At 44.1% G+C, this 27,541-nt stretch overlaps 1 protein-coding gene and 1 pseudogene across 5 annotated transcripts in view; both read right to left on the reverse strand.

Annotated features, from left to right (window-relative positions):
- Positions 1 to 27,541, reverse strand: part of SULF2 (sulfatase 2) — a 333,591-nt gene that overhangs the window by 48,313 nt on the left and 257,737 nt on the right. For all 5 annotated transcript variants that reach the window (XM_066622862.1, XM_066622861.1, XM_066622865.1 and 2 more), the window contains 4 exons: positions 25,774 to 25,925; positions 19,265 to 19,434; positions 12,222 to 12,372; positions 8,780 to 8,955 (listed from right to left, as the gene is read on the reverse strand). In XM_066622862.1, coding sequence (XP_066478959.1) covers positions 8,780 to 8,955; positions 12,222 to 12,372; positions 19,265 to 19,434; positions 25,774 to 25,925 — 649 coding nt within the window. The remainder of the gene's footprint in view (positions 1 to 8,779; positions 8,956 to 12,221; positions 12,373 to 19,264; positions 19,435 to 25,773; positions 25,926 to 27,541) is intronic.
- LOC136650577 (5S ribosomal RNA) lies at positions 18,992 to 19,108 on the reverse strand (annotated as a pseudogene).

A 27,541-nucleotide genomic window follows, 5' to 3' on the forward strand; every position in this document is an offset into this window, starting at 1 on the left:
AATTTGGATTAGGGGTGTACTGAACAGAAAAGGGATTAGACATCACTCAATTCAAACTGTCTGCCCTGCAACTGCTTCATGAGAGAAGATGTCAGGAGTCCTAATTATAGAATTCCCATGTCTTGTTTAAAGGCCCAAGTCACACCCCCAGCAGCGGACGTTTTCCCCTCTGTTTGTGATTTCTGTTTGTGGGAATGGTTTTGTGGCTGTGCTTAGCACTGTTTGCTGGTAGTAATTGGGAAAGACACTCTGCACATGTTCAAGGACACTGATTTATTTTCCTTTTAGTGCACTGGCAGTGACACTAGGTTTCAGAACCTAGCAACTTGCTACTAACATTATATCCTGTAAGGTTGTGTCCCAAACTATAACCAGTCTGGCTCATACATCAGGTCACAAATTAATTTCTGCCACATCTCAGGGAACACAATTATGATGCTAGAGCGTTGTTCCACAGTCCCCTCTTATGACTTTAGCCATGCTTCTTCATTAGCATGGATATTTGTGTTCCTCCTTCTGGGTGCTTGTTAGCACAAAGTGTCAAGCTGCTTGATCATCAGCTCTGGTCTGATGCAAGGCAATTCACATGAGCTGAGCTATAATATGACTTATAATGTTATATTTTGGATTTTGTTATATATTTGGATGCAGGCTGAAATATTCCACTAAGCCATGAAATCAAGAAAAGACTTAACCCATTTCTGCCCAGCCCACAGGTGCACACATTTGATCCCTGTTGCGTATATACAAAGACTGTATCACACGAAAAAGGAAGGAAGACCTCGCATTGATACCAGCAAGACCCGGGATCAGAGAAAAGTGGAGGAATTTGCACAAGCGCTTGAGGAATCTCTTCCAGGCCCGGCCGACGCAAACGCATCCAACAGATGGGAACATTTCAAGAATACCGTTTACAACACCGCCTTGTCCATATTCGGCAAGAAGACCAACAAGGCGGCAGACTGGTTTGAAGCCCACTCTGAGGAGTTGACACCAGTCATTGAGGAAAAGAGGAGAGCTCAAGCAGCATACAAGGCCTGTCCCAGTGAGCGCAACCTGCAGGTCCTCCGAACTGCTCGCAGCAAAGTCCAACAGACTGCCAGGAGATGTGCTAACGACTACTGGCTCCAGCTCTGTTCCGAGATACAGATAGCAGCTGACACGGGCAACATCAAGGGGATGTATGATGGTATCAAGCAGGCCCTAGGTCCAACACAGAGGAAAATTGCCCCTCTGAAGTCTGCCACAGGCGAGGTCATCCAGGATCGGGCACAGCAGATGGAACGCTGGGTGCAGCACTACTCTGAGCTATATTCCAGAGAAAATGTAGTCACCGAAGAAGCACTGAACAACATTGAGTGCCTGCCTGTGCTGGAAGAGCTTGACAGTGAACCAACCCTAGAAGAACTTCACGTGGCCCTGGACTCCCTTGCCTTTGGCAAGGCACCTGGAAAAGACAGCATCCCTGCTGAAGTCCTAAAATGCTGCAAAGAGATCATCGTCACTGAGCTGCATGAAATCCTCTGTCTCTGCTGGAGAGAAGGTGGAGTACCTCAAGACATGAGGGATGCAAACATCATCACGCTGTACAAGAACAAAGGTGACAGGGGTGACTGCAACAACTACCGCGGCATCTCTCTCCTTAGCGTTGTAGGAAAGCTGTTTGCCCGAGTTGTACTAAAGAGGCTCCAGGTACTTGCAGAGAGCGTCTATCCAGAATCGCAGTGTGGATTCCGAGCCAACAGGTCCACCACTGATATGGTATTCTCCCTTAGACAACTGCAGGAGAAATGCAGGGAACAACGACAGCCACTCTTTATAGCCTTCATAGATCTCACAAAGGCTTTCGACCTGGTCAGCAGAGACGGCCTCTTCAAGATTCTCCCCAAGATTGGATGTCCACCCAGGCTCCTCAGCATCATCAGATCTTTCCACAAGGACATGAAGGGCACTGTTGTCTTCGATGGCTCCACATCAGAACCTTTTGACATCCGAAGCGGAGTGAAGCAGGGCTGTGTTCTTGCACCAACCTTGTTTGGGATTTTCTTTGCTGTCCTGCTGAAGCAGGCCTTTGGAACTGCAACAGAAGGCATCTATCTCCGGACCAGATCAGACGGAAAGCTCTTCAACCTCTCCAGACTGAGAGCAAAATCCAAAGTCCAGCTGAAATGTCTGCGTGACTTCCTCTTTGCCGACGATGCAGCTGTCACTACCCACTCTGCCAAAGATCTCCAGCAGCTCATGGATCGTTTTAGCAAGGCCTGCCAAGATTTTGGACTGACAATCAGCCTGAAGAAAACACAGGTCATGGTTCAGGATGTGGACTCACCTCCCTGCATTACAATCTCTGAGCATGAACTGGAGGTTGTCCATGACTTTGTGTACCTTGGCTCAACGATCTCCGACACTCATTCTCTCGATACCGAGCTAAACAAGCGCATCGGTAAAGCAGCTACCACGTTTTCCAGACTCACAAAGAGAGTCTGGTCCAACAAGAAGCTGACGGAACATACCAGGATCCAGGTCTACAGAGCTTGCGTCTTGAGTACACTTCTGTACTGCAGCGAGTCATGGACTCTTCACTCACAACAGGAGAGGAAACTGAGCGCTTTCCACATGCGCTGCCTCCGACGCATCCTCGGCATCACCTGGCAGGACAAAGTTCCAAACAACACAGTCCTGGAACGTGCTGGAATCCCTAGCATGTATTCACTGCTGAAACAGAGACGCCTGCGTTGGCTTGGTCATGTCGTGAGAATGGATGATGGCCGGATCCCAAAGGATCTCCTCTATGGAGAACTCGTGCAAGGAAAGCGCCCTACAGGCAGACCACAGCTGCGATACAAGGACATCTGCAAGAGGGATCTGAAGGCCTTAGGGATGGACCTCAACAAGTGGGAAACCCTGGCCTCTGAGCGGCCCGCTTGGAGGCAGGCTGTGCAGCATGGCCTTTCCCAGTTTGAAGAGACACTTTGCCAACAGTCTGAGGCTAAGAGGCAAAGAAGGAAGGCCCATAGCCAGGGAGACAGACCAGGGACAGACTGCACTTGCTCCCGGTGTGGAAGGGATTGTCACTCCCGGATTGGCCTTTTCAGCCACACTAGACGCTGTGCCAGAACCACCATTCAGAGCGCGATACCATAGTCTTTCGAGACTGAAGGTTGCCAATACAATATACAAAGAAATGGCTCAACATGACTGATTGCTAATAACTTTGCCAGTCAATTCTGTATGGGGCTCTGAAGTAGAATCAACTGAATCCACCCAGATAGTACCTCCAAAAGCACAAACTATGCTATTATTTTATACTCTTCCCCTATTTCCTACTGCGTCAAGGAAGCAATGAAGGTGTGGCTACCACTGTAAAGAACAGCTATGAGTGTACATCCCCTTTCCATTCCATTCCATATATTTAAAGTTATTCGTGTCCCGACATAATAATGTTTTTTCAACCTCTCTTCTAGCGGCAGCCAATGGGGACAAGGAAACATACAGTGCTGTGATGACCCATCATGACTGTCACTTTCAGCAGCAGTTACATGTTTAGTGTAAGCTCTAATTCTACCAAAGTCTCACATGCATCCTGGCAGGCAAAAGCAAATTAAAGACTTTCTATTCACAGGAGCAAAATGCCTATCCAGCCCTCAGAAAAAAAGAGTTTCTACTTGGGATCTAAAACTTTACTAATTTGGGAAAAATTAACTTTAAAAACCACACACACACACACACACACACACACACACACACAGTGCTTTAGAGTGTTTAAAATACTTCTCACACAATATCTTACAGGACTGTTCATAAGGATTGCAACGTAAGCCATTATTATTATTCCCATTTTGTAAATGGGAGGAGGGAGCTGGGGGTGAAAGAGAGCGCGAGACAGCTAGAGTGAGAGAATGCATTGTTTGAAGCAACCCTGGGAGTTCATGGCAGAGGTGAGATTTAAAACAAGGATCTTTCTGATTCATAATTCAGCTTCTTAGCCAGTTCTAATTCACTCACACTTCAACAGCTCCAATTAAGATGCCCTGCTAAAACAATGCAAATAAAAGGGAAAATCCAGAAAGGAAGCCTCAAAGGAAAGTTACACAGAGTCTCGAGGACAAGCGTATACTTGCCATTATCTACAGAAGACATTACAGTTCAAAGACAGTGCCATATGGGTAGTTTTCTGCTTTTGTACATATTTCCAACTTAGAAACACAAGGAGGCTGCCGCATCTTAATTTGCAACAGTGAATGAGACCATTTGTGAATTACGGGATTTGAAAGCAAACAAACAATGACAAGGACTGAGGATGATACATTTGTTCATTTGCTTGACAAGTGCAACTTAATTTTAATTACTAGTTAATGTGGTGTAGCATATCTGGTTAAAGTAATGAACCTATGGTAATGAGGCTGCACTATAGCAATTGCTATTAAATCAGGGCTGATAAGTGGGATAGTCAGCAATTAGTTTATGTGAAAAGGGTTCCAAGGGTGCATCAACATCTGACACTAAGTAGGCATGAGGATGCTTTAGCCATTTTCTCCTAAGGTATGAGTTCTGATTTATTGGATCTTTTCAGGCTCTGATTTATGTGAACATAACAAATAGGTTTCAGCTCTTCCAAGGCACTGAAATGGGAGGCTCCCACATGACATAATTTGCTAGTGATTTAAAACGCAACCAAATCACAACGTGAGAAAGGACATTATGAAGAATCTGATTGCTCCCATGCTTACAATCATGTCCTGGTACCAACTTCTGCTGCTTTTGCCTGGTGCTTGCACACTAATCAGACACTTAGGAAGGAGATGAACTGGACAAGTACAAAAACTCACACTTTTGTGGGTTTAAAGGACAAGTCTTGCCATGTCACCTGTGCAGCCACTACAGGCCTTAAATCGATCCCATCTACAGCATGGATATTGAAGTAGAGAATGGTGAAACCTGTGGGCAAGTGGTCCACATGGCGGTGCTGGGTGTGACTGGGTATACATCAACTACCTTAAAAACCACTGTATGAGGGCATCCTAGGGCAATCAGAGACTCTAGCTCTTGCTATGCTAGTGGTTTTCAAACTGTATTTCAGGGAATTTTATGAGTTCTTCAATAATACGATGAGTAATGAAGAAATGGTTCTCCTAAAATAGAACTTACATAAAACTGCACATTTTCCTCTGCCATGCACAGACTGAGGGCAGCGCAAAATGTGTTCTAAGGTGAATTCTCAGTGTATGAGAGGCGACAGTGAAGCTGAATGAACCTAATCAACATTCTAACACTTACACACACTGGGAAAAAATGGCAAAAATCCTCTGCAACATGCAGAGGTCTTCTGGCAGTTCAGTTGATGAACCCCAAAAGGTCAAAAACTAGTCTTCTATCTTGTTGGCATCCTTCAGTCTTGGAAGACTATGGTATCGCGCTCTGAATAGTGTTCTGGAACAGAGTGTCCTCTGCAGTGCGTGAAGCCTGGGTAAAGTAGATATGGAGGATAGACTGTTACCCATGCAGCAAGCCCCCCCTCTCCACGTCGCTGTGGAAAGGCAGAAGCCAATACGGTTGGTTCCAGCGGCGTTGCAGGAGTTGCCAGAACTTGACTGTGTTCAGCCTTGAACTGCCTCAGGGACTCTCCGGCTCCGGATTTTGCCTCCTGAAGCCTTTTCCATAACTGGATGTAGCCACAAGGCAGTGGAGGTTTGGGATCAGAGTTTTCCTTCTCTCAGATGAGCTGCCTTCCCAGGCTGACGAGTCCCATCTACCCGGTGGCTGTTTGGTCGCCTCTTACAGCAAGTATAGCCAAACTGAGGGTCTATTCTTATCCCCAGCCCCCAGGGGAATAGTGTTCTAACCCAGTTATCTAACTAGCGTTCTAACCTAGTTATCTTTAGAAATCCTAAAATCCTACTTATCCTGGAAAGAAGAGCTAGGACAGAATTGCTTAAGTCATACCTGTTGTCAGGACAGCTCAACCAGATCCTGCACACAGGGCAGCAGATAATGGCTTTGTAGAAGACCAGGTAAAGGCATAAGCTGGCAGTGATCTATACAGTCATTGTGAACACTCTGAAATACCAGGGGCAGGGAGAGCAATGCAAAATCATTCAGCTTCTCACTAACCAGGGGAGTTAGCTGATAATCTGATAATCTCTACAGAACACCACTTTGTCCTTCAGGTCACCCCTTATTTTTGTGTGTTTATTTGCATTAAGTGTACTACTATTTTTTTAAGTGACTGAAATGCTTTGCTTTTTGTCCTGAATCACCATAATGCATTTAAATGAATATTCAGTTTAGAATGAATGAATATTCAGTATAGATATTTTCAGGGAGGGATCTTTACTGTATTACATACATATTCCATACTTCACTATACTAAGAGGAAAGGGGGGCAGAAAAGCCAACTGCAGTAAAAAGCAAGCACTAATTATGCTAATATAGGCATTCTAGTATACATTAAACCCTGCAAATTGTGTCCAAAATAATTGCTTTAGTCCAAATATTTGATATTAAAATAATTACTTAGAAAGTATATTTACATAATTTCTTGGCTGATTGAAGCTAGCACTTTAATTAACAGTTACACTCTGCATTCTTGCATGTCACTGACAAACTGCTTGCTACTGTTTAATCTCAAAAGATGAACCAAGGAGATCCTCCTTGAGTATTTTTTCTCATCATATAGCAAATATTGCATGCAGTTCTCCTAACAGTGATGTCATTGATTTACAGCAGGGGTGCCCAAACCCTGGCCCGCAGGCCACTTGTGGCCTGCTGCGGGTCCCCATCCGGCCCCCAGGGGGTCCCCCCACCTCCAATGGGTGCTCAGCCCTCACCCCAGCCTGCGCTGCCCGCCGCAGGAACTCTGTGCCTTGCTTTCCCTCGCTGCCACTGAGCTCAGTGGCAGCAAAGGAAAGACGAGCCCAGCAGGCGTGTAGGGCCTTTTATAGTGGGAAGGTAACATGAGACTTGCAGGTCTTGTGTTACTTCCCACTATAAAAGAGCCTGCGCGCTTGCCTGCTAGTCTATTCTTCCTTGCCCATGGGCTGGGCTGGGCTGGGATCAGCTCCATTTGGCTTGGCTCCCCTCCCCTCCCCTCCTGCAACCTGAGCCAGGGGGGAGAGAGAGAGAGAGAGATCACGAGGGAGGGGAGCCCAGCCCAGCTCGCAGCACGTCTCCCTCCTGAGGGAGAGAGGGCTGGTTGCCTGGCCAGCTGGCAAGGCAAGGCAAGGCAAGGCAAGCAGGCAGGCAGGCAGGCAGCAGCAGCACATGGGCAGGCAGGTAGGCATGCAGCTGGGCAAGCAGGCAGGCAGCCCAAGCAAACGAAGGAGGGAAGGAGGGAGGGCAAGGGAGCAGGTGAGCAGGCGGGTGTATGTGTCTGAAAGTGTGGAAGATCCCCCCTCCATTTGTGTGTGCATGAATGAATCATAAACTGGCATGAAGATTCCCCCCCTTATTAGGGTAAACGGGATCATAAACTGGCATGAAGATCCCCCCTTATTAGGGTGAATGGGATCATGAACTGGCATGAAGATCCCCCCTTATTAGGGTGAACAGGATCATAAACTGGCATGAAGATTCCCCCCCTCTTATTAGGGTGAATGGAATCATAAACTGGCATGAAGATCCCCCCTTATTAGGGTGAATGGGATCATGAACTGGCATGAAGATCCCCCCTTATTAGGGTGAACAGGATCATAAACTGGCATGAAGATCCCCCCTTATTAGGGTGAACGGGATCATAAACTGGCATGAACTCATTCATTCATTTTCCGTCTCTAATATATTCATTTATGTAAATTTATTCAAATTTGAAATGTAAATTAATTCTTTTTTTTTTCCGTCCCCGACACAGTGTCAGAGAGATGTTGTAGCCCTTGTGTCAAAAACTTTGAGCACCCCTGATTTACAATATTAAACTTACTTCTGATGCTAGCTATCTACTAAAGGCAGTGCATATATTATTTGGAAACTCATCATAAATAAATAACATCATAAATAAATAAAAATATGAGAAAATGAGATTGAGCAAATCTTAAAATTCAATATACAGTGACATGAACTTCCAAAACTAACAGCCCAATCCTGAGCTGCCTGGTGCCCAAGGTTGAAGCGGCGCTCAAATGGCTGCTGCTCCATCCTATGGACATCAGGCAGCTGCAGGTGGCTCCCAATGCCTCCTTGGAGGAAGGGGACATGCATCCCCTTTGCCCAAGTAAGGGAAGCAGCTCCACAATGGGGTTACTCAACTTTGCGCCAGCTACTTAGCTGGCATAGAGTAAAGAAATCCCGTGTTGGGCTGGATGGAGGGCTTTGGATTCGACGGACTCCCCTCCTGACCCACTCTCTCCTCCCACCAAGCCTTTCATCCACCTTCCCCTTGCCCTGGAACGCCTCACCCCATGCCCTCACTCATCTCACCACTGCCCAGCACTTGCCTGGAGTTCCAGGCAGTCACCACCTGTTCTCCACTGGGCACTGGCTCAGCATGGGCTTGTGCTGAGCCCACACCTGCACTGGCGCAGTGGTAAGTGGTAGTGGTATGCCTTATGGCACATTTGCAACACTGAGCAGCAGTGCTGGGCTGGCATGCCTGGGATAGGATTGGGCCCTAAAAGGCATGGATAAATTAGTCTGAGCAGAGTCTAAAGCTTATCCAGTTTGGCTTCCAGGAGCGAGCATTCTAAATCTATGGTGCCACATCTGAAAATCTCTCAAAGAGGGGGCCTGTCAACACAGGGTTTTAATGCGTGCCACAAAAACATTGTCAAAAATCCCATGAACTTACAAAGAACCAGCCTCTACATTAGGACCGCGTATGTAGAAAGGAACTCGGATGTCAAATTCGTATGGCATGGATTTTCCTTTCACCAGTCCGAACTGTCCAATATGATAGCCATGATCTGCAGTATATATAACATATGTATTATCCAGTTCACCTGTTTCAACCAACGTATTATAAATCTGGGGAAAAAAAACCACAAAACAAAAGTACATCATTCCATTTAAAAAAGGATAAAGAATAACTTTTTCTTAATAAATGTCAATATGGAACTACTGTTTCTTCTGATTAGATCTGAATATCTGAAATCAAATTGTGCAGAATCATGGAATATTGTCTTCAGAATCACCTGAAAAGTTCCTACAGCAAGCTAACAGTGAGGGGCAAGGGTTCTGGGAAATTAAAATACTAGCCTGACACTTCAAACATCTCCCATCTTGTGGCGTACTGTCTTTTCTATTTGCCAACCTCTTTTTTTTTTTTTTTTTAAGAGACACAGCCTCTTCATCATCATCATTGGCCAAGTGGTTCCCACCCCCTGAATATAAACAACATGCAACATGCAACATGCAAGGTTGAAATGTGGCAAAACAGTGGCAACAGGCATTAGTAATCGATCCAAAAACTGCCGGTTCCCCATGCTGTTTTTACTGGGTGGGAAAAAGAAAAACTTCAATGGAAGACAACAGAAGCTTTTTCCAGTAAAAAATAGCGGACAAGGGGTGCAACTGGAACTAGAAACACACTAAGGTCCCCTTACCCCTACCATGACTCTGTTACATTTCATGTGCTCCAAAAGGCACTATTTAAAAAACAAGCAAAATTCTCCCAACCACATTATGCATTTAACATAACATGTACTTTGACCACAGGTGTCAAAACACTGACCTACTGATGGTACACTCAAGTTCTGAAGATAACCATTTAGCTTGGGTTACTACAAAATATACCTATTCTTAACTCACTTGGGTACATCCATGTTAACAATGCTAGGATTTAAAATGTGTTTCATGCAGTTCCAAGGATTATTATTTGACATCACCAGACAACAGAAATTAAAAACTTAACTGTGTTTTATAGAATTATGTCAGTAATTTTGTTATCCTGGGTTAACACATCTTGGGTAACACCACTTTCCTTAAGAGAGACTATTTTCCTTTGGGAAATAAAGACTGAGACATATTGTTGTGACCCAGATACCTCCTTGTTTGAAATTTGTTTTCTGCACAGAAAAGCAGGTCAACATGCAACTATTTTTGGAATGCACGTGTGACAAAGCAGAAGGTTAAGTTTGATTAGCTGAATGGATTTTAAAATTCATTGACTTATAATTACAGCTTCAATTCCAGATAGCTGACTCGGGGTTAAAAATAAAGAAAACCATTAATGTGGGCAAGATGCTACACTGATAGCTAACTTCTCCAAGTGCAAGCAGTAGCACTTGAGAGATTATATCTTCCCAGAATCAGCCATTATAGTAATCATAATCACTTGCAAGTGGATACAGGCCTTTAGATCACCGTAACCTTGCCTTCTTAGGATGCCTGTATTATACTTATATCACAAACAAAATGCTAGAATGTTGAGAGATAATAAAAAATAAATTGTTTCACTTCCATGTTAGACACACAGCTTTAGAATCTGGAAAATAACCCCATTAATTTTCACAGAAGGTGTCAGCTGGAGATAACTGTTCCCCAGCCTACAACACTGTGAGGTTCTTTTATTCCATTCTAATATCACAGATGTGAGGTCAAGCTAACTGCCAATCAGTGATGAATAATAGAAGATAACTGAATATAAGAAGCTGTCCTATAATAAATTGGCAGCAGGAATCTCAGCCAGGGATCTTCCCAACATGCAATGGAACAGCCAATCTGATGTAGCGGCTACAGCAGCAGACTAGGACCTGGAAGAACTGGGGTCAAATCCTCACTTAACCAAGAAACTCACTGGGTAACCCTGCCACTATCTCTAACCTAGGAGGAAGGGCAGAATAAAAATACAATCAATTCACAAATGCGCTTCTAACGTGGAGATGTCAGGACTTGACAAATGAGTAAAAAGGCTGTGAGAAATGAAGAAGCACAATCTCAAAAAAAGTGCTCAGGTAATGAGATATATTGGAATGAACCAAGGTGCATTTCAGCAATTGAAGCTGGAACATTTAGCATGAGAAGTATTTGCTCTACCACTGAGTTGCCAAATTTGCCATGAAAGCTTACCCATTGTCATGATTTTCTCTTTTGAACACTCCCCAACCAAAAGGAATATTTTGGTCCAATTCTCCTTCATGCAATTATTGTATATGAAAGAGTTATGACTCATGTAGAGATATATGCTCCAAAGCTTTCACAGCAAGTTGTAAGTATTGCCTGGAGATGTCTGACACCCAGCTTGAGGGGGGGGGGGCCTTGATGGCTTTGGGACTGAAAACAGTCTGCCCAGCTCTGGAACTTCAGTATCCCCTCTAGTTTTAACTCTGGTCACTTTAGCCAACAAGGTTCATCACTTAAGTTCTACTGAATATTCTCAACATCTTTCTGTATCAACCCAATTTAAATTTCATGGCATGCACACTAAGAGAAAACAATAAAAAAGTGTGCACTAGCCAGGAAGTATCTCAGCACTGTACAAAGGAGACAGATCTGTTTCCCTGTGTAACTTTCTCTGTATATATTAATTTCATTACAGTGGGAATTCAAGGATATCTTACAATGTTAAAGATTGTGCACTATGACACTATGGGTGCAAACCCATAGGCACCGTTGGGCCGACACAAGTCCCTTGCACTAGCCCAAAATTGTCATTAAAGTGCCGCAAAGCATTTTTGCACAGACATAAGGGAAGATAGTCGACGCACAGAGGAGCGCCAGCCTCCCTTCTCTGACATGGGCCCTGGGGAAAAGGTGAGTTGCATTGGCTGAGCTCAGTGGTGCAGGGGTCTTGGCGTGTGTGGGGAGGGCAGGGAAGAGGCGGGAGGGAGATGTTTTGGGGTGGGGGAGGGCAGGTGGTGGGAGTTCCTGCGGCAGATGGGCAGGGAGCTGGAGCTGGGGCCATGATCCGGCACTTATGCCAGATCCTAATCCCATTCCTGGGAAGCCTGGAACCTACTCAGATTTGCAGGTGGCAAATCTGAGGTGGCACAGATCCAAGTAGCTCCACTGGGACTCCTGGGGTAAAGGGAGAGCCACGGTTTCCCCTTGCCCCTGGCAGAGCCTCTGGCTGCCTGAAACGTGCACTGGATACAACGCAGGCCTGCCTGTTCCACTGCAAATTAGGATTGGGCTGTATTGGTCTACCTTGGGCAATGTGACCAGACAAACGGGAAAGTTGTCATCTTGAGATGATGTGAATCTGTGTTTAGTTCGGCAAGACTTAACTTACCAATAGGGTAGGAATATAGGACATACACAGAGGACTCAGGGAGTGGGATAATTGATCTTACCGCCTCCATAGAGTCATCCACAGACATGAGAGTCTGAAGGCGCTTCTGCTGCAGCATGTTGGTGAATTCCATGTGGATGGGTTTCATGGGGCCAGTATACCTCATTATCCAGTGCTTGTCTGGGTTTGGAGCATAGTTATAACTGGGTGTGCTAGAGGGACAAAAATAATGAGCAATTGTCAGTAACACAAATATGAATTGCCTTCCATTCCATTTTATCAATATTACAGAAAGGACACTGTATATTTTGAGACTCTCTGAAAGCACAACACAAACACAGAATGTGGTACTGGACATGAACGAGAGCATTCAGGGAACCTGCATTTTCAGTTTCTAAAGCAAATTTCTATGCCTCACGCTATATGAAGCATGACCATTGCTTGAAACTGAGACATTGGAAAGGAACTGGTATTATTTTCAGTTATTAGATTTATGTACCTTCCATAGCTCCTTGTCCATTTCTGTGATTAGCAGAAAGTAAACAAATCATGTAACCAAGGACATGCAACATTGCATAATGTATACAAGACGCAGAATTCTATTTTATTTATTTTATTTGAGAAATTTATATCCTGCCTTTCCCATGCCAAAACAAATGTCCATGGAGCTTACAAAGCTCCATAATAAATTCAAAGTATTGTTAACAGGTAAGAAGAGAAAACAACAAAGTATTAAAAACACTGATTTTAATATTAAACAGTGAAACATAAAACAAACGCATCTTCGGTAATTGTAAGGTAACTCAACCTCAGTAGAAATATAGCATTATGTTCCAGTACTGTATGTCTCAAATAGGATGTATATCATTGAAAACAAACCCAGCATTTTTTTTTAAAGCACAGAATAAATTTCTAGCACTTATGATTACAGAGGTAATCATCAAGTACAATAACAATAAGTTCTAAAGTTCAGAACCCAGGAGACAAACGCATAAACCCCAATTCACTGTGTTTTCAATTCTTGGTATTTCTAAGTCTACATCACAGCTTTTGGCATGGCTGGTTGCAGATTCTTTGTACATGAGTTTACATAATAAGTACAACATGTCTGATTGTCATGGTCTTGCATCCAAATTGATGCAAATGCTATTAATTCCCTGCAACCGAATATTTAAATGAGGTCTAGCACTCTGACTTGTATTTCCATCTGGGTTATTTGATGCACATAGTGGTGGGTAACTCTCCCTGGGTAAGAATAACCCTCCATGACAGAATTAATTTTCTGTGGTAAACTGAGATACATTACTTGTTTGGTGGCAAAATATTACCTTCTTGTGATTTATCTGATAGCTGGGAACAAGAAAATTGCTCAGCTCCAACTAAAACCTATTGAAATAGCGTGTATCATTCAGAGTAAATGAGGATATATTTCAGCAGCAACAGTTTAGCATTAAGACTGGGAAGCAGGAGAATGGCAGAGCTGTTCCAATTTCATTCTGCACAGGCTATCGAGGTTGAGGTAGGCACTTTTACAATAACTATGCAGTTTGCTGGAGAAGCCCTACTGTACTGTTTAGCAGCTATTGTGAATTTAATCCTACTTGGGCATTCAGCAGAGAATAACAGTATGAACATACTTATGAATACTTCACTCAAAGTCAGCCAGCCCTGAGCTTCCATTCTGAGACGCATTCTGCTCCCTTTGCCTCCTTTAGGGCTCAACCGGAGCATTTTCCTCTCCTTGCACAAATACAATTATTGTTGAGGTAGTGGGTCTTTCTACTCCAGAGTTTTCAGCAACATTTCCATCCTCTTCTGACATGAAGTGGGAAAGCTGAGGAGCTAGGAACACAGAAGCCTGATTCTGCAGGGATCTCCAGGTTAGGTGTCAAGGCTTATCCATTCAAGTGAGAGCCAAATCCTAACCAACTTCCCAGTGCTGACGCAGCCACAATGCAGCCCAGAGGTAAGAGATCAAAGGCTCTCTTAACTTGAGGAGGACTCTTGTGACTGACAACCCCCCTCCCCAGAATGTAGCAAACACCCCATTGGCACAGCTGCATTGGTGCTGGAAAGTTGGACTGTAAGTTACCTGAATATGTGCTCTGGCACAGAAGTGAATACACATGTGCATCACTGGACCCTGTAATGGGAAAACAGTGTGAAGCCCCTAATCAGCCAGGTCTATTATAAATAATAGGAGCCCTTGTCTGGCACAAATATTCTTCATCTGGATGATGAACAGGGTTAAGCTTTCTGTCTGCAGGACTTTAGGCTCCAGTTTCCACAGGGTTTAGAAATTTTGCAGAGGCATTTTACAGTAGTTAATTTTCTGCTGTTGTCTACATTTGTGGTCTTCAGTTTATCAAGCACTGGGACCCAACTGAAACCTCAACCACCTTCAGGAGCCCGGCAGGTGAGCGAGTGGTCATATTTAGTTCTCTTTTCCTGCTGGTGGTGCCCAATCAAGATTCACTGTTAATGTATTGTTCTGCATCTTCCATCCTTCCAGGTGGGGCAGAGAATGGCATGGTATCAGGGTTGACTCCATTTTGAATGGCAAAAGGTGAGAAAGAGAATGCGAGGCAAGGCAAGTGTAGAGAGTGAGTGCCACAGCAGGGGAGAGCTGGCGAGAGGAAGACTGAGGGGGCCCAATGAAGACTGGGAGACTTGATCAATGCAACCCCTCCAAAATAAGTCTCTTGACAAGATTTAGCTCAAGCAGGACCCCTAAACTCTGACTACTGTTAAAATTCTGCAGGCCTGAACCTCGAAACAAAATGGCAATGGCAGCACTGCTGTAACCCATCTGAGTTCGGATTGCAACCTAATTCTGGGTTCTGACACACCTGTTGAAGACCTCTTGTCAACAAGGCCTGAAAAAGGAGCTTGGTAGGTATTGCCCAAATGCATGCATATTTGATGTGTATTTGTGATTCTGTATTGGACAGAGCTGTTAGATAAGAATCTCTGTAGAAGTATCTGGGATTCTGTATGATAGGGAGATACTGTTTCTACGTCAAGTTATGTTTAGGCTGTTCAGTGCTCCAGGTGACCTGAACAATAAATTTGCTTCCGATATAAAAATCAAAGTGAATTGCAATGTATTTAAGTGAAAATCTTTGATATTAAGGTTCTACTTTAAAAATGCTCTGAGATGGAATAGAGAGGATTCTTTTCCCCAGGGGGGAAAAGGTTGCCTATTATTCTCTCTACATTGCTAATGTGCTCTCTGATTTCAGAATGTTACTGTGGCTGGATAATGACATTGCTGCTTTGAAAATGCTGATGGTTATGGAAACGGTTGCTATGTAATGCCCTGAATGAATCTAAAATGCTTGGCAAATTCCTTTTCCAGTATGCTTTGTGATTTCCTGGCTCATCTGAAACCTCCTGCTGTTTCATTCACCCAAACTCCACAATCTTCTTTGATTACTACAAATGTAACCCTCTTGTACTTAACAGATTTGTCCGTCTTATGGTCAAATACACAAAGCACAACATTTCTGGAGGCCGAACAAAAATTCATTCAGAAGAGGGGATAAAATAAGTTACATTCTAACTGTTCTACAAATCCTGATTCCATTTGACCTTGAAAAAAAAGACAATAAATGCATACAAAGAAGAAGTCCTTATAAAAGCTATCCAATCATCATAGATAAATGCCTTGTGTGTAACTTACATGAAACTACGCATGGAAAATAAAACGTGAAACTCGTTTTCAGATATGGCAGTGATCATTTTGCACAGTTTTGACAGTCTAAAAAATCCCTTACTGCGTGTTTTAACCCCCTTTGTACATGCACTCCAGGAAACGTATTGCACCCCCCCCCTCCCGGACAATCATTCAGTGTATGCTTTTGGGTCTCAAGAATCTGTATTTTATTTAATTTTTCAAAAAGCATAGCCTGCTTTTTAATTTAAAACTTCCAAACCAGCTATATAAACCAGCTCAAAAATTAGCCCACATTAGAACTACTCAAATAACTTTTTAATTAATAATAGAATTCAGAAAAGTAGTATTAAATGAAAACCAAAACCAGTCACAGCACCTCAAAAGTAGTTTTGCTTTGGTCTGATGCCTAAAGATCAGAGTGAGCTTCTTTAGGGAGGGGGTTCCACAATTTTGGAGCGAACACAGAACAGGCTGTTTTGCAACACTATCATCTTTCCTTCAGACTGAGGGGCATACACAGGAAAAGCTTAACACACATTATAACTGTTGGCATTTTTATCTTGTATGTGTTCCTCCCTCTAGTCTGTCCTCACAGAAACCCCATGATGTAGGTTAGATTGAGAGTTAGACTTGTTCAAGGTGACCCTGAACCAGCTTCATAACTCAGCAGGGATGTGAACCCAGGCTTCTCCAGTAAAACATTATATCACACCAGCTGTCCTGGTAGGATTGTACAGGATCAGGTGTCCTTGAGGAGGTGTGACATGTGCCTTGCTGACCCCCCTCATTCCAAGCAGGTAGGTTCACTTCCTCAGGCCATAGGAACTTCTTTTCTCTCTATCTGTCCTCCTCTTCCCTCATCCAATCACATCAACCCCAACTGCCTGCCCTACCTGTTCCCTGCTCTGGCATCTACTCTAGTCCTCCATTTCATTCCTCCTCAGGTCCCACTCTTCCTTCTCACCTCTTTCACCTACTCCTCTTCCCTCCCTTGTCTTGCTGTCCTCTCTTTGCCTCCTACTCTACCTCACTTACCATCATTTTTTCCACTGGAGCTGATTACTAACAGGCATGCTGTCAGCCAGCTGTGCTGTGGAGGGATGCAGCGATGATACAATTGCCAGGGACTTCCATGGGAGTTCCATATGAGCCCCAGGATTGCCAGGGCTGCCTGGAGCCACAGTGAGCCACAGCTTGCAATAGGACAGCAGAACTTGATGGTAGGAAAATGGGCAATTTTCATAATGGAGACAGGTGAAAAGTGGTGTGCCCCAAGGATCTGTTCTGGGACCGGTGCTTTTCAACCTCTTCATAAATGACCTGGAGACAGGGTTGAGCAGTGAAGTTTGCAGATGACATCAAACTTTTCCGAGTGGTGAAGACCAGAAGTGATTGTGCGGAGCTCCAGAAGGATCTCTCCAGACTGGCAGAATGGGCAGCAAAATGGCAGATGCGCTTCAATGTCAGTAAGTGTAAAGTCATACACATCGGGGCAAAAAATCAAAACTTTAGATATAGGCTGATGGGTTCTGAGCTGTCTGTGACAGATCAGGAGAGAGATCTTGGGGTGGTGGTGGACAGGTCGATGAAAGTGTTGACCCAATGTGCGGCGGCAGTGAAGAAGGCCAATTCTATGCTTGGGATCATTAGGAAGGGTATTGAGAACAAAACGGCTAGTATTATAATGCCGTTGTACAAATCGATGGTAAGGCCACACCTGGAGTATTGTGTCCAGTTCTGGTCGCCGCATCTCAAAAAAGACATAGTGGAAATGGAAAAGGTGCAAAAGAGAGCGACTAAGATGATTACGGGGCTGGGGCACCTTCCTTATGAGGAAAGGCTACGGCGTTTGGGTCTCTTCAGCCTAGAAAAGAGACGCCTGAGGGGGGACATGATTGAGACATACAAAGTTATGCAGGGAATGGACAGAGTGGATAGGGAGATGCTCTTTACACTCTCACATAATACCAGAACCAGGGGACATCCACTAAAATTGAGTGTTGGGCGGGTTAGGACAGACAAAAGAAAATATTTCTTTACTCAGCGTGTGGTCGGTCTGTGGAACTCCTTGCCAAGGATGTGATGCTGGCGTCTAGCCTAGATGCCTTTAAAAGGGGATTGGACAAGTTTCTGGAGGAAAAATCCATTATGGGGTACAAGCCATGCTGTGTATGCGCAACCTCCTGATTTTAGAAATGGGTTATGTCAGAATGCCAGATGCAGGGGAGGGCACCAGGATGAGGTCTCTTGTTATCTGGTGTGCTCCCGGGGGCATTTGGTGGGCCGCTGTGAGATACAGGAAGCTGGACTAGATGGGCCTATGGCCTGATCCAGTGGGGCTGTTCTTATGTAGGAGGGACGCACAACTGTTAACAAAAGCAGCAACCTGACCTGTCTTTTTCCCTCTTCCCTGGTAATGCATACAGAAACGGAACGTTGACAGGATGTCACTGTAGCCCCTACAAGCGGCATCTAGTAAATGACTGGAGTGGGGAGACTCCATCACTCCACACATTGTGCTTCTCCACATGATACCAAGGGACACAGGAGGAAGAAATTTGGGACTGCCACTTCTGATATTAGCCATGTGTTTGTGTTGTCTAGCTCCAGCCTTAGTGAGTCTCTGCTCAGAACAAAGAGTGCCAGTTTGTGACTGAACATATTTGCTTTCAGCATCTTCACAGAATTTCGGCAAATATTCATTACTTACGGGGAAATTCAGAAAAGTTCACTGAGATTTGAGAATCCATCACTTTTGGGGGGGGGGGTCACAAAAGTTGTCATAATGTTTGGGGTGGAACACCTGATGGTGTATTTCTTCCTTTAAACTGAAAAAATCACTAAGGAGTGCCTTGTCTCCCTGGAAGGTGGCTCCTGTCACTCACTATTTTCCTTCCCAAAATGCACCAGAGACTGATGCTATGACATGACATTGCATTAATCTGATGTATTCCTAGAAAAAAAAGGCCCCCTATGAGTTCATTTATCCAGTCTCATTCTTTCCTTTTCCCTTATTTTCCAGCTCCTAATAAAACTTATGCCAAAAAAAGAAAAGATTTGCATAATTGCAAAATGTATTCAAAGTGCAAACTATGGGATTCTTGTGTGTGCTCAGATATGGTTGGTAACCTTCAGTCTCGAAAGACTATGGTATAAGCCTACAGCACCTGGTATTCCCAAGCGGTCTCCCATCCAAGTACTAACCAGGCCTGACCCTGCTTAGCTTCCAAGATCAGATGAGATCGGGCATGTGCAGGGTAACAGCTGCTCAGATATAAAAAACTTAAAATAAATGCCAAGCTGTTCCGTTTTTGCTACCTGTGAGAAGTTTATGCCAAGGCACAAATGGTTCTAGAAATTATGTCCCCAGAACTTTATGGCTTTGACTGAAAATGAAGACAAGTAGTTTATGGTTTTCATTTCCTTACATGTGCTGAGAAGCATTAGGGAAGAGATGAGAATACTGAGGGGCTGAATCTTCGGGACCATGTGGAGCTGCATGGCTGAGAACCATCAAAACAGGCCTGTGAGGATACATCTTCTTTGAGATTCGGAAGAAGCTAATACTATCATTGGTGATCAAGTCAGTCAGATAGTCCTGAAAAGAAGGAAAAGGAGAAAGCGTAAACACACTGAATCAATAGCCATCAACAAATCTGGAGGGACATGGCTATTATTTTGCAAAGAGCGCAAGTCAGATTTATTTTAAGCTTGCAGAATGAGGAGGACTGTTTGGTTTCTAATGTACTTTCTTACATTTTCTCCAAGAATTGCTAGGACACAATCCAGAAAATTTTTTTTTAATTTACATTTTTATACCACCCTTCCTCCAAAGAGCTCAGGGTGGTGTGCACACCTGCTCCCCTCCTTTTGTCCTCACAACAACCCTGTGAAGCAGGTGAGACTGAGAGAAAGTGACTGGCCCAAGATCACCCAGGAAGCTTTGTGGCTGAGGGGGGATTTGAACCTGGATCTTCTAGGTCTAAGTTCACCTCCCAAACCACTACACCACCCTGGCTCTTAAAATGTCATGCTCTTTCAAAACTACCAATTTAAATGGGAGTTACACACCCATGGTTTTTCCTACTTAAAAGTTCTCCATTTCTTTCTCAGTTCCTTTTCCAGCCTGGTACAGGGTATACCTGGAGTCCTGCTTATTAAAAGCAGGTGGGGAAGGGGAAGGATGAGAGAACTTGGAGAACTGGGTAACAAAAGCCATGGCCACAAGATCTTTCACTAGTTGTTAATTTCAAAGCTACAATGCAATTATCTGAGTAGCAATCTGACAACCTACTATCCTATATAAAAGCAAAACCACAATGTGTCCCATGACGTGGTGAGACCAAGACTAGAAGTATGAACTGTGAATCTTCATGCCATAGTAGGAATGGTACATACTGTTGCAGGATTCTGATGGTTGCAATGTAAACCTATTTGGTTATTTGGTTGTTTGGCCTTTCACCAAAATTCTTTTAAAACTCTGCTTATTTCAGACAAATATGTCTCATAACTGTTTCAGTTGCAAGTCTACAATGGATTATACTCAGCTCAGTATTTTCAAATCCAAATGGCAATTGTTTGCAGCAGAACATAGTAATAGCCCAATCCTGAGAACTGGCAGCTCCACGGAGGGCTCCCGCTGGATCCAGGGCCTACCGCGGGAGGCTCCTCGGGAGAAGTGGAAGTTCATCCCCTTCCCCTGAGTAAGGGAAGCAGCCCTGCAATGGGGTTACTCACTTTAGTGGCGACTGTTGCCGCTAAAGTAAAAACACTCATATAGGGCGAGCAACCCTGCCCGAGCGCCTTGGATCCTGCGGAGCTTGGCTCAGCAGATCCGCCTCTCCCCCTCCCCTGACATGCCTCCCCCATGCACCCGGCCACACTTCCCCCTCCCCGGAACGCCTCCCCCACGCCCCCATCTCCCGTTCTTCAGCCCAGCAGTCATGTAGACCGCCGAGCCGCGGAGCCCGGGCGACCGCTGTGTGCTGGCTCAGTGCCGGCCGGAGCTGGGATAGCTCCGGTGGGACACCCGGTGGTAAGCCCTGCAAACGTGCCTTATGGCACGTTTGCAACTGTGGTCTGTGCTGCAGAGGCACGGCACGGACTACAGGATCAGGCTCTAAATCTAGTATCTTATCTATTTTAGAGTGCAACCCTGGCCTCTGAGCGGCCCGCTTGGAGGCAGGCTGTGCAGCATGGCCTTTCCCAGTTTGAAGAGACACTTGGCCAACAGTCTGAGGCAAAGAGGCAAAGAAGGAAGGCCCATAGCCAGGGAAACAGACCAGGGACAGACTGCACTCGCTCCCGGTGTGGAAGGGATTGTCACTCCCGGATTGGCCTTTTCAGCCACACTAGACGCTGTGCCAGAACCACCTTTCAGAGCGTGATACCATAGTCTTTTGAGACTGAAGGTTGCCAATACTTCTACATGCAGATGCTGAAGTTGATGGTCATCATTCACATATTACTTATGCTTAGAATTCAGAAGCTTATTACTTATGCTTAGAATTGAGAAGCACATCTTGATATCATTAATGGTCGCATGTTACTTGACATTTTGCACTTTTACACAAAAGCAGGGACTTGTGTGTTTTGACATAAAAAAGGCTAAAGATGTGTGCTATAGAGGGTGAACACCCCAAAGTCTAACCAGGAAATGTTCAGAGACCATGGAACAATTTCCTAGGCATTCAAATTTAGTCTTGGTTCTAAATTACACCCAGATTGTCTCCCCTATTACTGGGAAGGGCTTTTAGACACTGCCATTACACCATAATGTGCACAACGGCCCAAAAGACGTCACAATGAGGCCCTACCCTGACACCCTGGGCTGTTACTAACAGCCCAATCCTATCAAAATCCCCGCACATTGATTCTGTGCCAGTGTGGCTACTGCTATACCCCACAGGGGATTTTTGGCTACTGGAGGTCTTCTCGGGGTAAGGGGACATTCAATCTGCCCATCCTGCCCCATTCCATGCCTTCCTTTGCCTTCCCCTGCCCTGTTCCACCCCCTGTGCTGGGCTTATGTGGTCTGGCACACCTCTATCACTCCACTGGCACATGCAGGAAGGTTCTGGAAGGTGCCCCGACTCCCTGCACTGCTGCAAGGTGCTTTATGGCATTTCTGAGGCATTGCAGGGAGCCAGCATGCCAGCAGGAAGGCTGGAAGTTTACAGTGCTTTTGTGAGAGACTGCACCAGCAGAATGTGCGTTCCACCAGTGCAGACCTTAGATAGGTTTGAGCCGTTAGTGTTTATATGGGATAATGAAACTAACGTGTTTTTCCCAATTATTTTAAGCCTTGACAGACAGAATAAGAAATAAGAGTCTGCCAAAAACACAAATGCAGACAAACCTGGAAATACTTCTTTGTGTTATTAGATATGCCATTAAAAGCTTTTAGCGTTTTTTTCCCAATGCAAAATACTGAAAATTAACATTTAGATTTACCAAGAAATCAATCAACACTGAACCAATGTACATACAATAAGATACTTTGGTAAACATTTTCTGAAGTAACATAAGCTAGCAGCAGATCTGCTGACTGTCTTTGTTTGCAGTACCCATGACATGGGCCAAAAAAACTGAATTCTAGTGCCTCTGCATTTCAGAACACCCCAACCTAGTGGATCAAACTGATGTCTATATAGTTCAGCATTCTGTCTCCAACTGTGGCAAATCAGGTGCCTCTGGAAATTTACAAGCAGACAGAGATAGAGATTGCAATTCCCCTTTGCTGCTTTCCAACATATGGTGATCAGAGAGATACTGCTTTAAACACAGAAGTTCCAGTTCCAGAAATTCCAAAAACCATTATAGCTATTAGTCCTCTCTCTCTCTTTGGGCGCAATCCTACCCTGCGCTGGAACAGGTAAGCCAAGAGGCTTGCACTGTATCCAGCGAGGGAGAGGGACCCAAAACGGCTCAGCCAGAGGCAAAAGGAAACTTTTCCCTTACCTCTGGGTAAGGTGCCTTTGCACCTATGGGTCTCCTCAGACGTGCGCCACCTCCCGAGGTGGCACAAGTCGGAGGAGTGCGGAGCAGCTTGCAGTCACTCCAAACTCCCCGAGAACAGGGGCTTGGATCTAGCATAAGTGCTAGATCCCATCCCCGCCTCTCACTCCCCTCCCAGCCTTCCCCGGGGATGCCCACTACCTGCCCTCTCCCTGCCCAGGAATACCTCCCTCCTGCCTCCCCCTGGCCCACCACAGAGCCTTGCATCAGCCCAGTCGGCCTGTGTCAGCCTCAGCAGACTGGTGTACCTCTGTGTGCCGGCTTGGCTTACTCCCGAAGAGGTGCAAACATGCTATATGGCACATTTGCAACCCTCCTGGGCCGGCACAGGATTGTGCCCTTCATCTGTTTACTCAGCCTTGTTACTTGCTGAGGTCTGGCTTGCATCGCACTGACCTGGAAAGCAGAAATTCCTTCCATCTGCTAATGGAAAGCAGAAATTCCTTCCATCTGCTAATAAGGTAAAAGTGCAAGGTCCTTTGGCCACCAAATGACAAAGCTAATGAGAACCACTTATTGGTCACTCTGTAGCATCTTGGAAAACTCTACCATCATGACTGACAGTAAAAGAATCAGTTTTTTTGGCCCATGTCATGGGTACTAAAAACAAAGACAGTCAGCAGATCTGCTGCTAGCTTATGTTACTTCAGAAAATGTTTATCAAAGTATCTTATTGTAAGTACATTGGTTCAGCGTTGATTGATTTCTTGGTAAATCTAAATGTTAATTTTCAGTGATCACAGTTTTTTTTGGGGGGGGGTTGTTTTTGTTCTGGTTCTTTCTTGTGTGTAACAGTCAACAATGTTGGAAAGAGGAGAATAATTAAAAAGAACAACACAGAAGCCTTGCTTCACAGAGAGTGTCAGTGAATATGAATTTTGTATTGCATTTTAATTACACTTTGTTTGACATCTGAGATTACAAAAAGAGGGTCAATAGTTTGAAGTAGCCCCGATGGGATGCTCACTATTGTGCTAGTGGGGAAGATATTTTTGGAAACAGAATGACACTGGCAACAAATTGAAGGATTGTTAAAATCATATCTCAGAAATCATGTTACTTCTGTAGTGAAAAACATAGTTAATGAAAAGAAGTACTTTAAAAGAAGATGGTGAAGGTTCCTCTTTCAGATACCAGTCGAGCACTTCAGTCACAGTGTTACCACTGATATTTCTTGTTACTATGCACAGTGACGGGTAGTCCAATCCAACCAAATGCCTCCCTGCTGATGCAGGGCCCAATCTTAAGCAGTGCGCACCTGCTCACCGCTGGCACGCACTGTTGCAAACGTGCCTTAAAGCATGTTTGTGGGGGGTTAGCGCTGGCCGAGCGCCAGAACTGGCCCAGAGCGAGCCTGCACTGCAACAGTGCGAGTGGGAGGCAGGCAATACACCACAAGGCACTCCTTGCAAAGTGCCTGGCAGTGGAGGGGTACACAAAAAACATTTGTTCCACAAATGGAGGCAGCTTCCTGTTACCTCTTTGGCGATCTTTTATTGTGTAAAGCAAACCCACAAGGCTAAAACAAGTAGCAACATGACAATAAAGATGGGGATAGGGAGAAAGTTCTTTATTCAGGTTTGCTGTGGGGTACAACACAGATGTGTCATTGTGGCTGCACTCCTAACTACACTTTCCTGAGAGTAAGCCCCATTTAACAAAATAGGACTTACTTCTGAGTAGACCTAGTTAGGATTGTGCCCTGTGTGCTTTATGCACAGAAATGTGTTGTACCCATTGTGGAGACTCTCTCTGGAACCTGGCCTAGTCAGTTTCATGGACAGGACTTTGCTTCACATTCTGATTACCACTGACAACTGAGCCTGTTCCTGGCTTTCATAGTCACAACCATGGTTCTGCCTCTTGGTCACACTAGAGTGCAACAAAAGAACAGAATTCAGGATCTGGCTTTTAAGTATGTGATCTATTAAAATCCAAGCCTGGAAAGAATTTTATTTACTTTTTCCTAATCACATTGGTTTTCAAATGAACAAGAGCTCACCAGATATTTTAAAGGAATTACCAAATAGTTTAAAGGACTATTAAATAGTTTTAATAGTTAAATAGTTTTTAAAAAGGGCATGTGCCCTGTAGCATACACATGTAGAAAAAAGGGGAGGCATGCACCTCTGATAAATATTTTAGATTCAGAAGCATAAACAATTATTCTTTACATATGGGATTATTAAATATCATAGGTCTGAATACCCAAATGTGGTATCTTGTTGTCCAGATATTCCTAGGCTATGATCAATCCTCAATTTCTGCTACATTCTATGGTAATTTCATTGACAACATAAGTTAGCATCATATAATCATTTCCTATAAACTAAGTTTTTAAAAAGTTTGCATTTGGCATTGTTCAGAATGAATACATTCTCTTGGTTCTTATGATTAGGTCAGCACAATATAAGCTCTTAGTCTTCATAACATTTATACTATTTAACTAACATATGACTAGATTAACGGAATTTGTGGTCCACTGACAAATTCAGGCTCCTCCAAAATCAGCACACCACAACCATAGAAACAGTGATTTTGCAATAAAGAGAATTAATTACAGGCATGCAGAAGATCAGAATATGTCTCTGTGTGTTAATTAAAACAGAGAACACCAGTCAATAGAATATGAGTCAAGCTACAATCAAATCCATTTCCCAGCTGGTAAGACATACTGGAGCATTTACCGTTTCAGGAACTGCCTGCTGTCGCTAAATAAATTTTAAATTATACATCCCTCCAGAAGTAAAACGATAATGTACAGTCTAAGGGAGCAGGTTTATGGATTGCAGTTTATATTACCAGCAGTGGCTTTCAAATATGAAACGAATACTTTAATTAGACTGAAGCCATAAAGCATCCACAATGTTCTCACAGTTGTGGCCAAGGGGGAAAATTAAAATAAATCAATAGGACCTACCCTAGAATAGTCAAATCCATGTTTTTCTTTCACTCCATTCCTACAAAGTGTGTAGTTGTAAAAACGAGAGTTCTTAAGTAATCCAACCCATTCTTTCCAGCCAGGAGGCACGTAGGAGCCATTATATTCATTTAGGTACTTCCCAAAGAAAGCTGGAGGAGAAAAAAAAAGAAGATATTGCAGACAGCAGTACTGTGCATAAATGTCTCAGAGAGAACAGGGTTAGGAAGTTCTTCCATTTTCACCTCTTATGTGAAACACTCTTATTTCTTATTTCTAAGAATATTTCATGCAATCCACGTAAACCGAAAGACTCTTCATGTTGTGATTACTGTTTAACATTTAATGAGAGTTTACATTGAGCACAGAGCACAGAATAGTGGATGGACAAAGATCCATCCCAGAAGGTTTATAACGGTCTTCAAAATAGCTTCTGGTCTGGTTGCACATTGTAGTGAATTGGTGAAGTTGCATGAGCTATTTTGTGAGGAGAAGCAAGGAGCACAGCCCGGACACCTTACCTTCCCATGCATTGTCAGGTTCCTTCTGGGAGACTGTGACAGACAGGACACCCTGACACAGTCAGTCTTGGAAAGGGCAGTTCCCTGCCACAACCTTGTAGCCTCTCAGAACCAAGGTTGTGAGAGACTGAGGGCACTAGCTCTCTACTCTGGACTAAATGAAACAGGCCTGTGAATTTTCAAAACCTGATAGTTTATTTAAAAATGAAATAAGGCAAGATTCAAATAGGCAAAAGCGGACACTTGAAATTGGTGTCATATCTGATTTAAATCAAAATGAAATGAAATTCTTATCCTAGATTTATTCCTAGCTAGGATTCCTCACTTAGTTGCAGTTCTTTGATTCACCTCATAGGTTCAGAGGGATGTGACAGCAATATCCAGTTAATTCCACAAGCACTGGAACAAAATGCACATCACTGCAAACCTATCACCCCTTTTAATGGGGTTTGGAGGAGGATCAAGACCCTGCCTTTTTCATTAACTGATCCAATGGCAGGAGACCCTAGCTCAGCACCAGAACAAACCTTCCTTCAGCCAAGGGCAGTTGAATTGACTTGATCAATGCGCTGGGGGGGGGAACCCAATGAAGAGCCAGTGGTTGCTGTTTGGTCCATTGTTCGACCAGAGCCAGGTGTGAGCCATACTGGTGCTGCCAATACACATTTCAGGTTAGGTCTTTCAAGGAGGTATGCAGGTTACAGAAGTTATTATGGTGGGAAAAGCTGACTAAGCAAAGTCAGCTCCATGATACAAACAAACAGGGACTTGCCATTAGGGTGAAGGGATTCTGTTCAGCACACACATGACGACTAATAATCACCTCAAATCACCCAGCTAAGGGCAACTTTTCCTCTCATGTAAAGATCCTGAGTTTGCTCCATATCACTAGCTTCTAAATTGAAAACATAAAACTCCTATTTTGGAAGCTGGCAAACTTCTGAAGTTGCATTTCCTTTCTTTAATCCTGTCTGCTACTCAAAATGTATGGCTTGTCACGCCTTTTCCCTGACCGGTACTTCCTAGAAAGGAAGTTATATAATTCTGTCAAGCTCGTTGTCTCTCCTAGGATTCCCAATTTAAACAATAAATAGGCAACCTCTGTTGCCTGACAGAGGTATGGCTACCCGTCTCCTGTGCATAATCTCATGCATGACTTGCCCAGTTCTAACTAGCTCAGGGTATGGGAGGTGTGCAGGTCTGATCTAAGGCAGAGAATATGAGATTTTTTAAAGAACAGGTTGGGG

Source organism: Tiliqua scincoides, chromosome 4 (genome assembly GCF_035046505.1).
Source record: "Tiliqua scincoides isolate rTilSci1 chromosome 4, rTilSci1.hap2, whole genome shotgun sequence".
NCBI lineage: Eukaryota > Metazoa > Chordata > Lepidosauria > Squamata > Scincidae > Tiliqua > Tiliqua scincoides.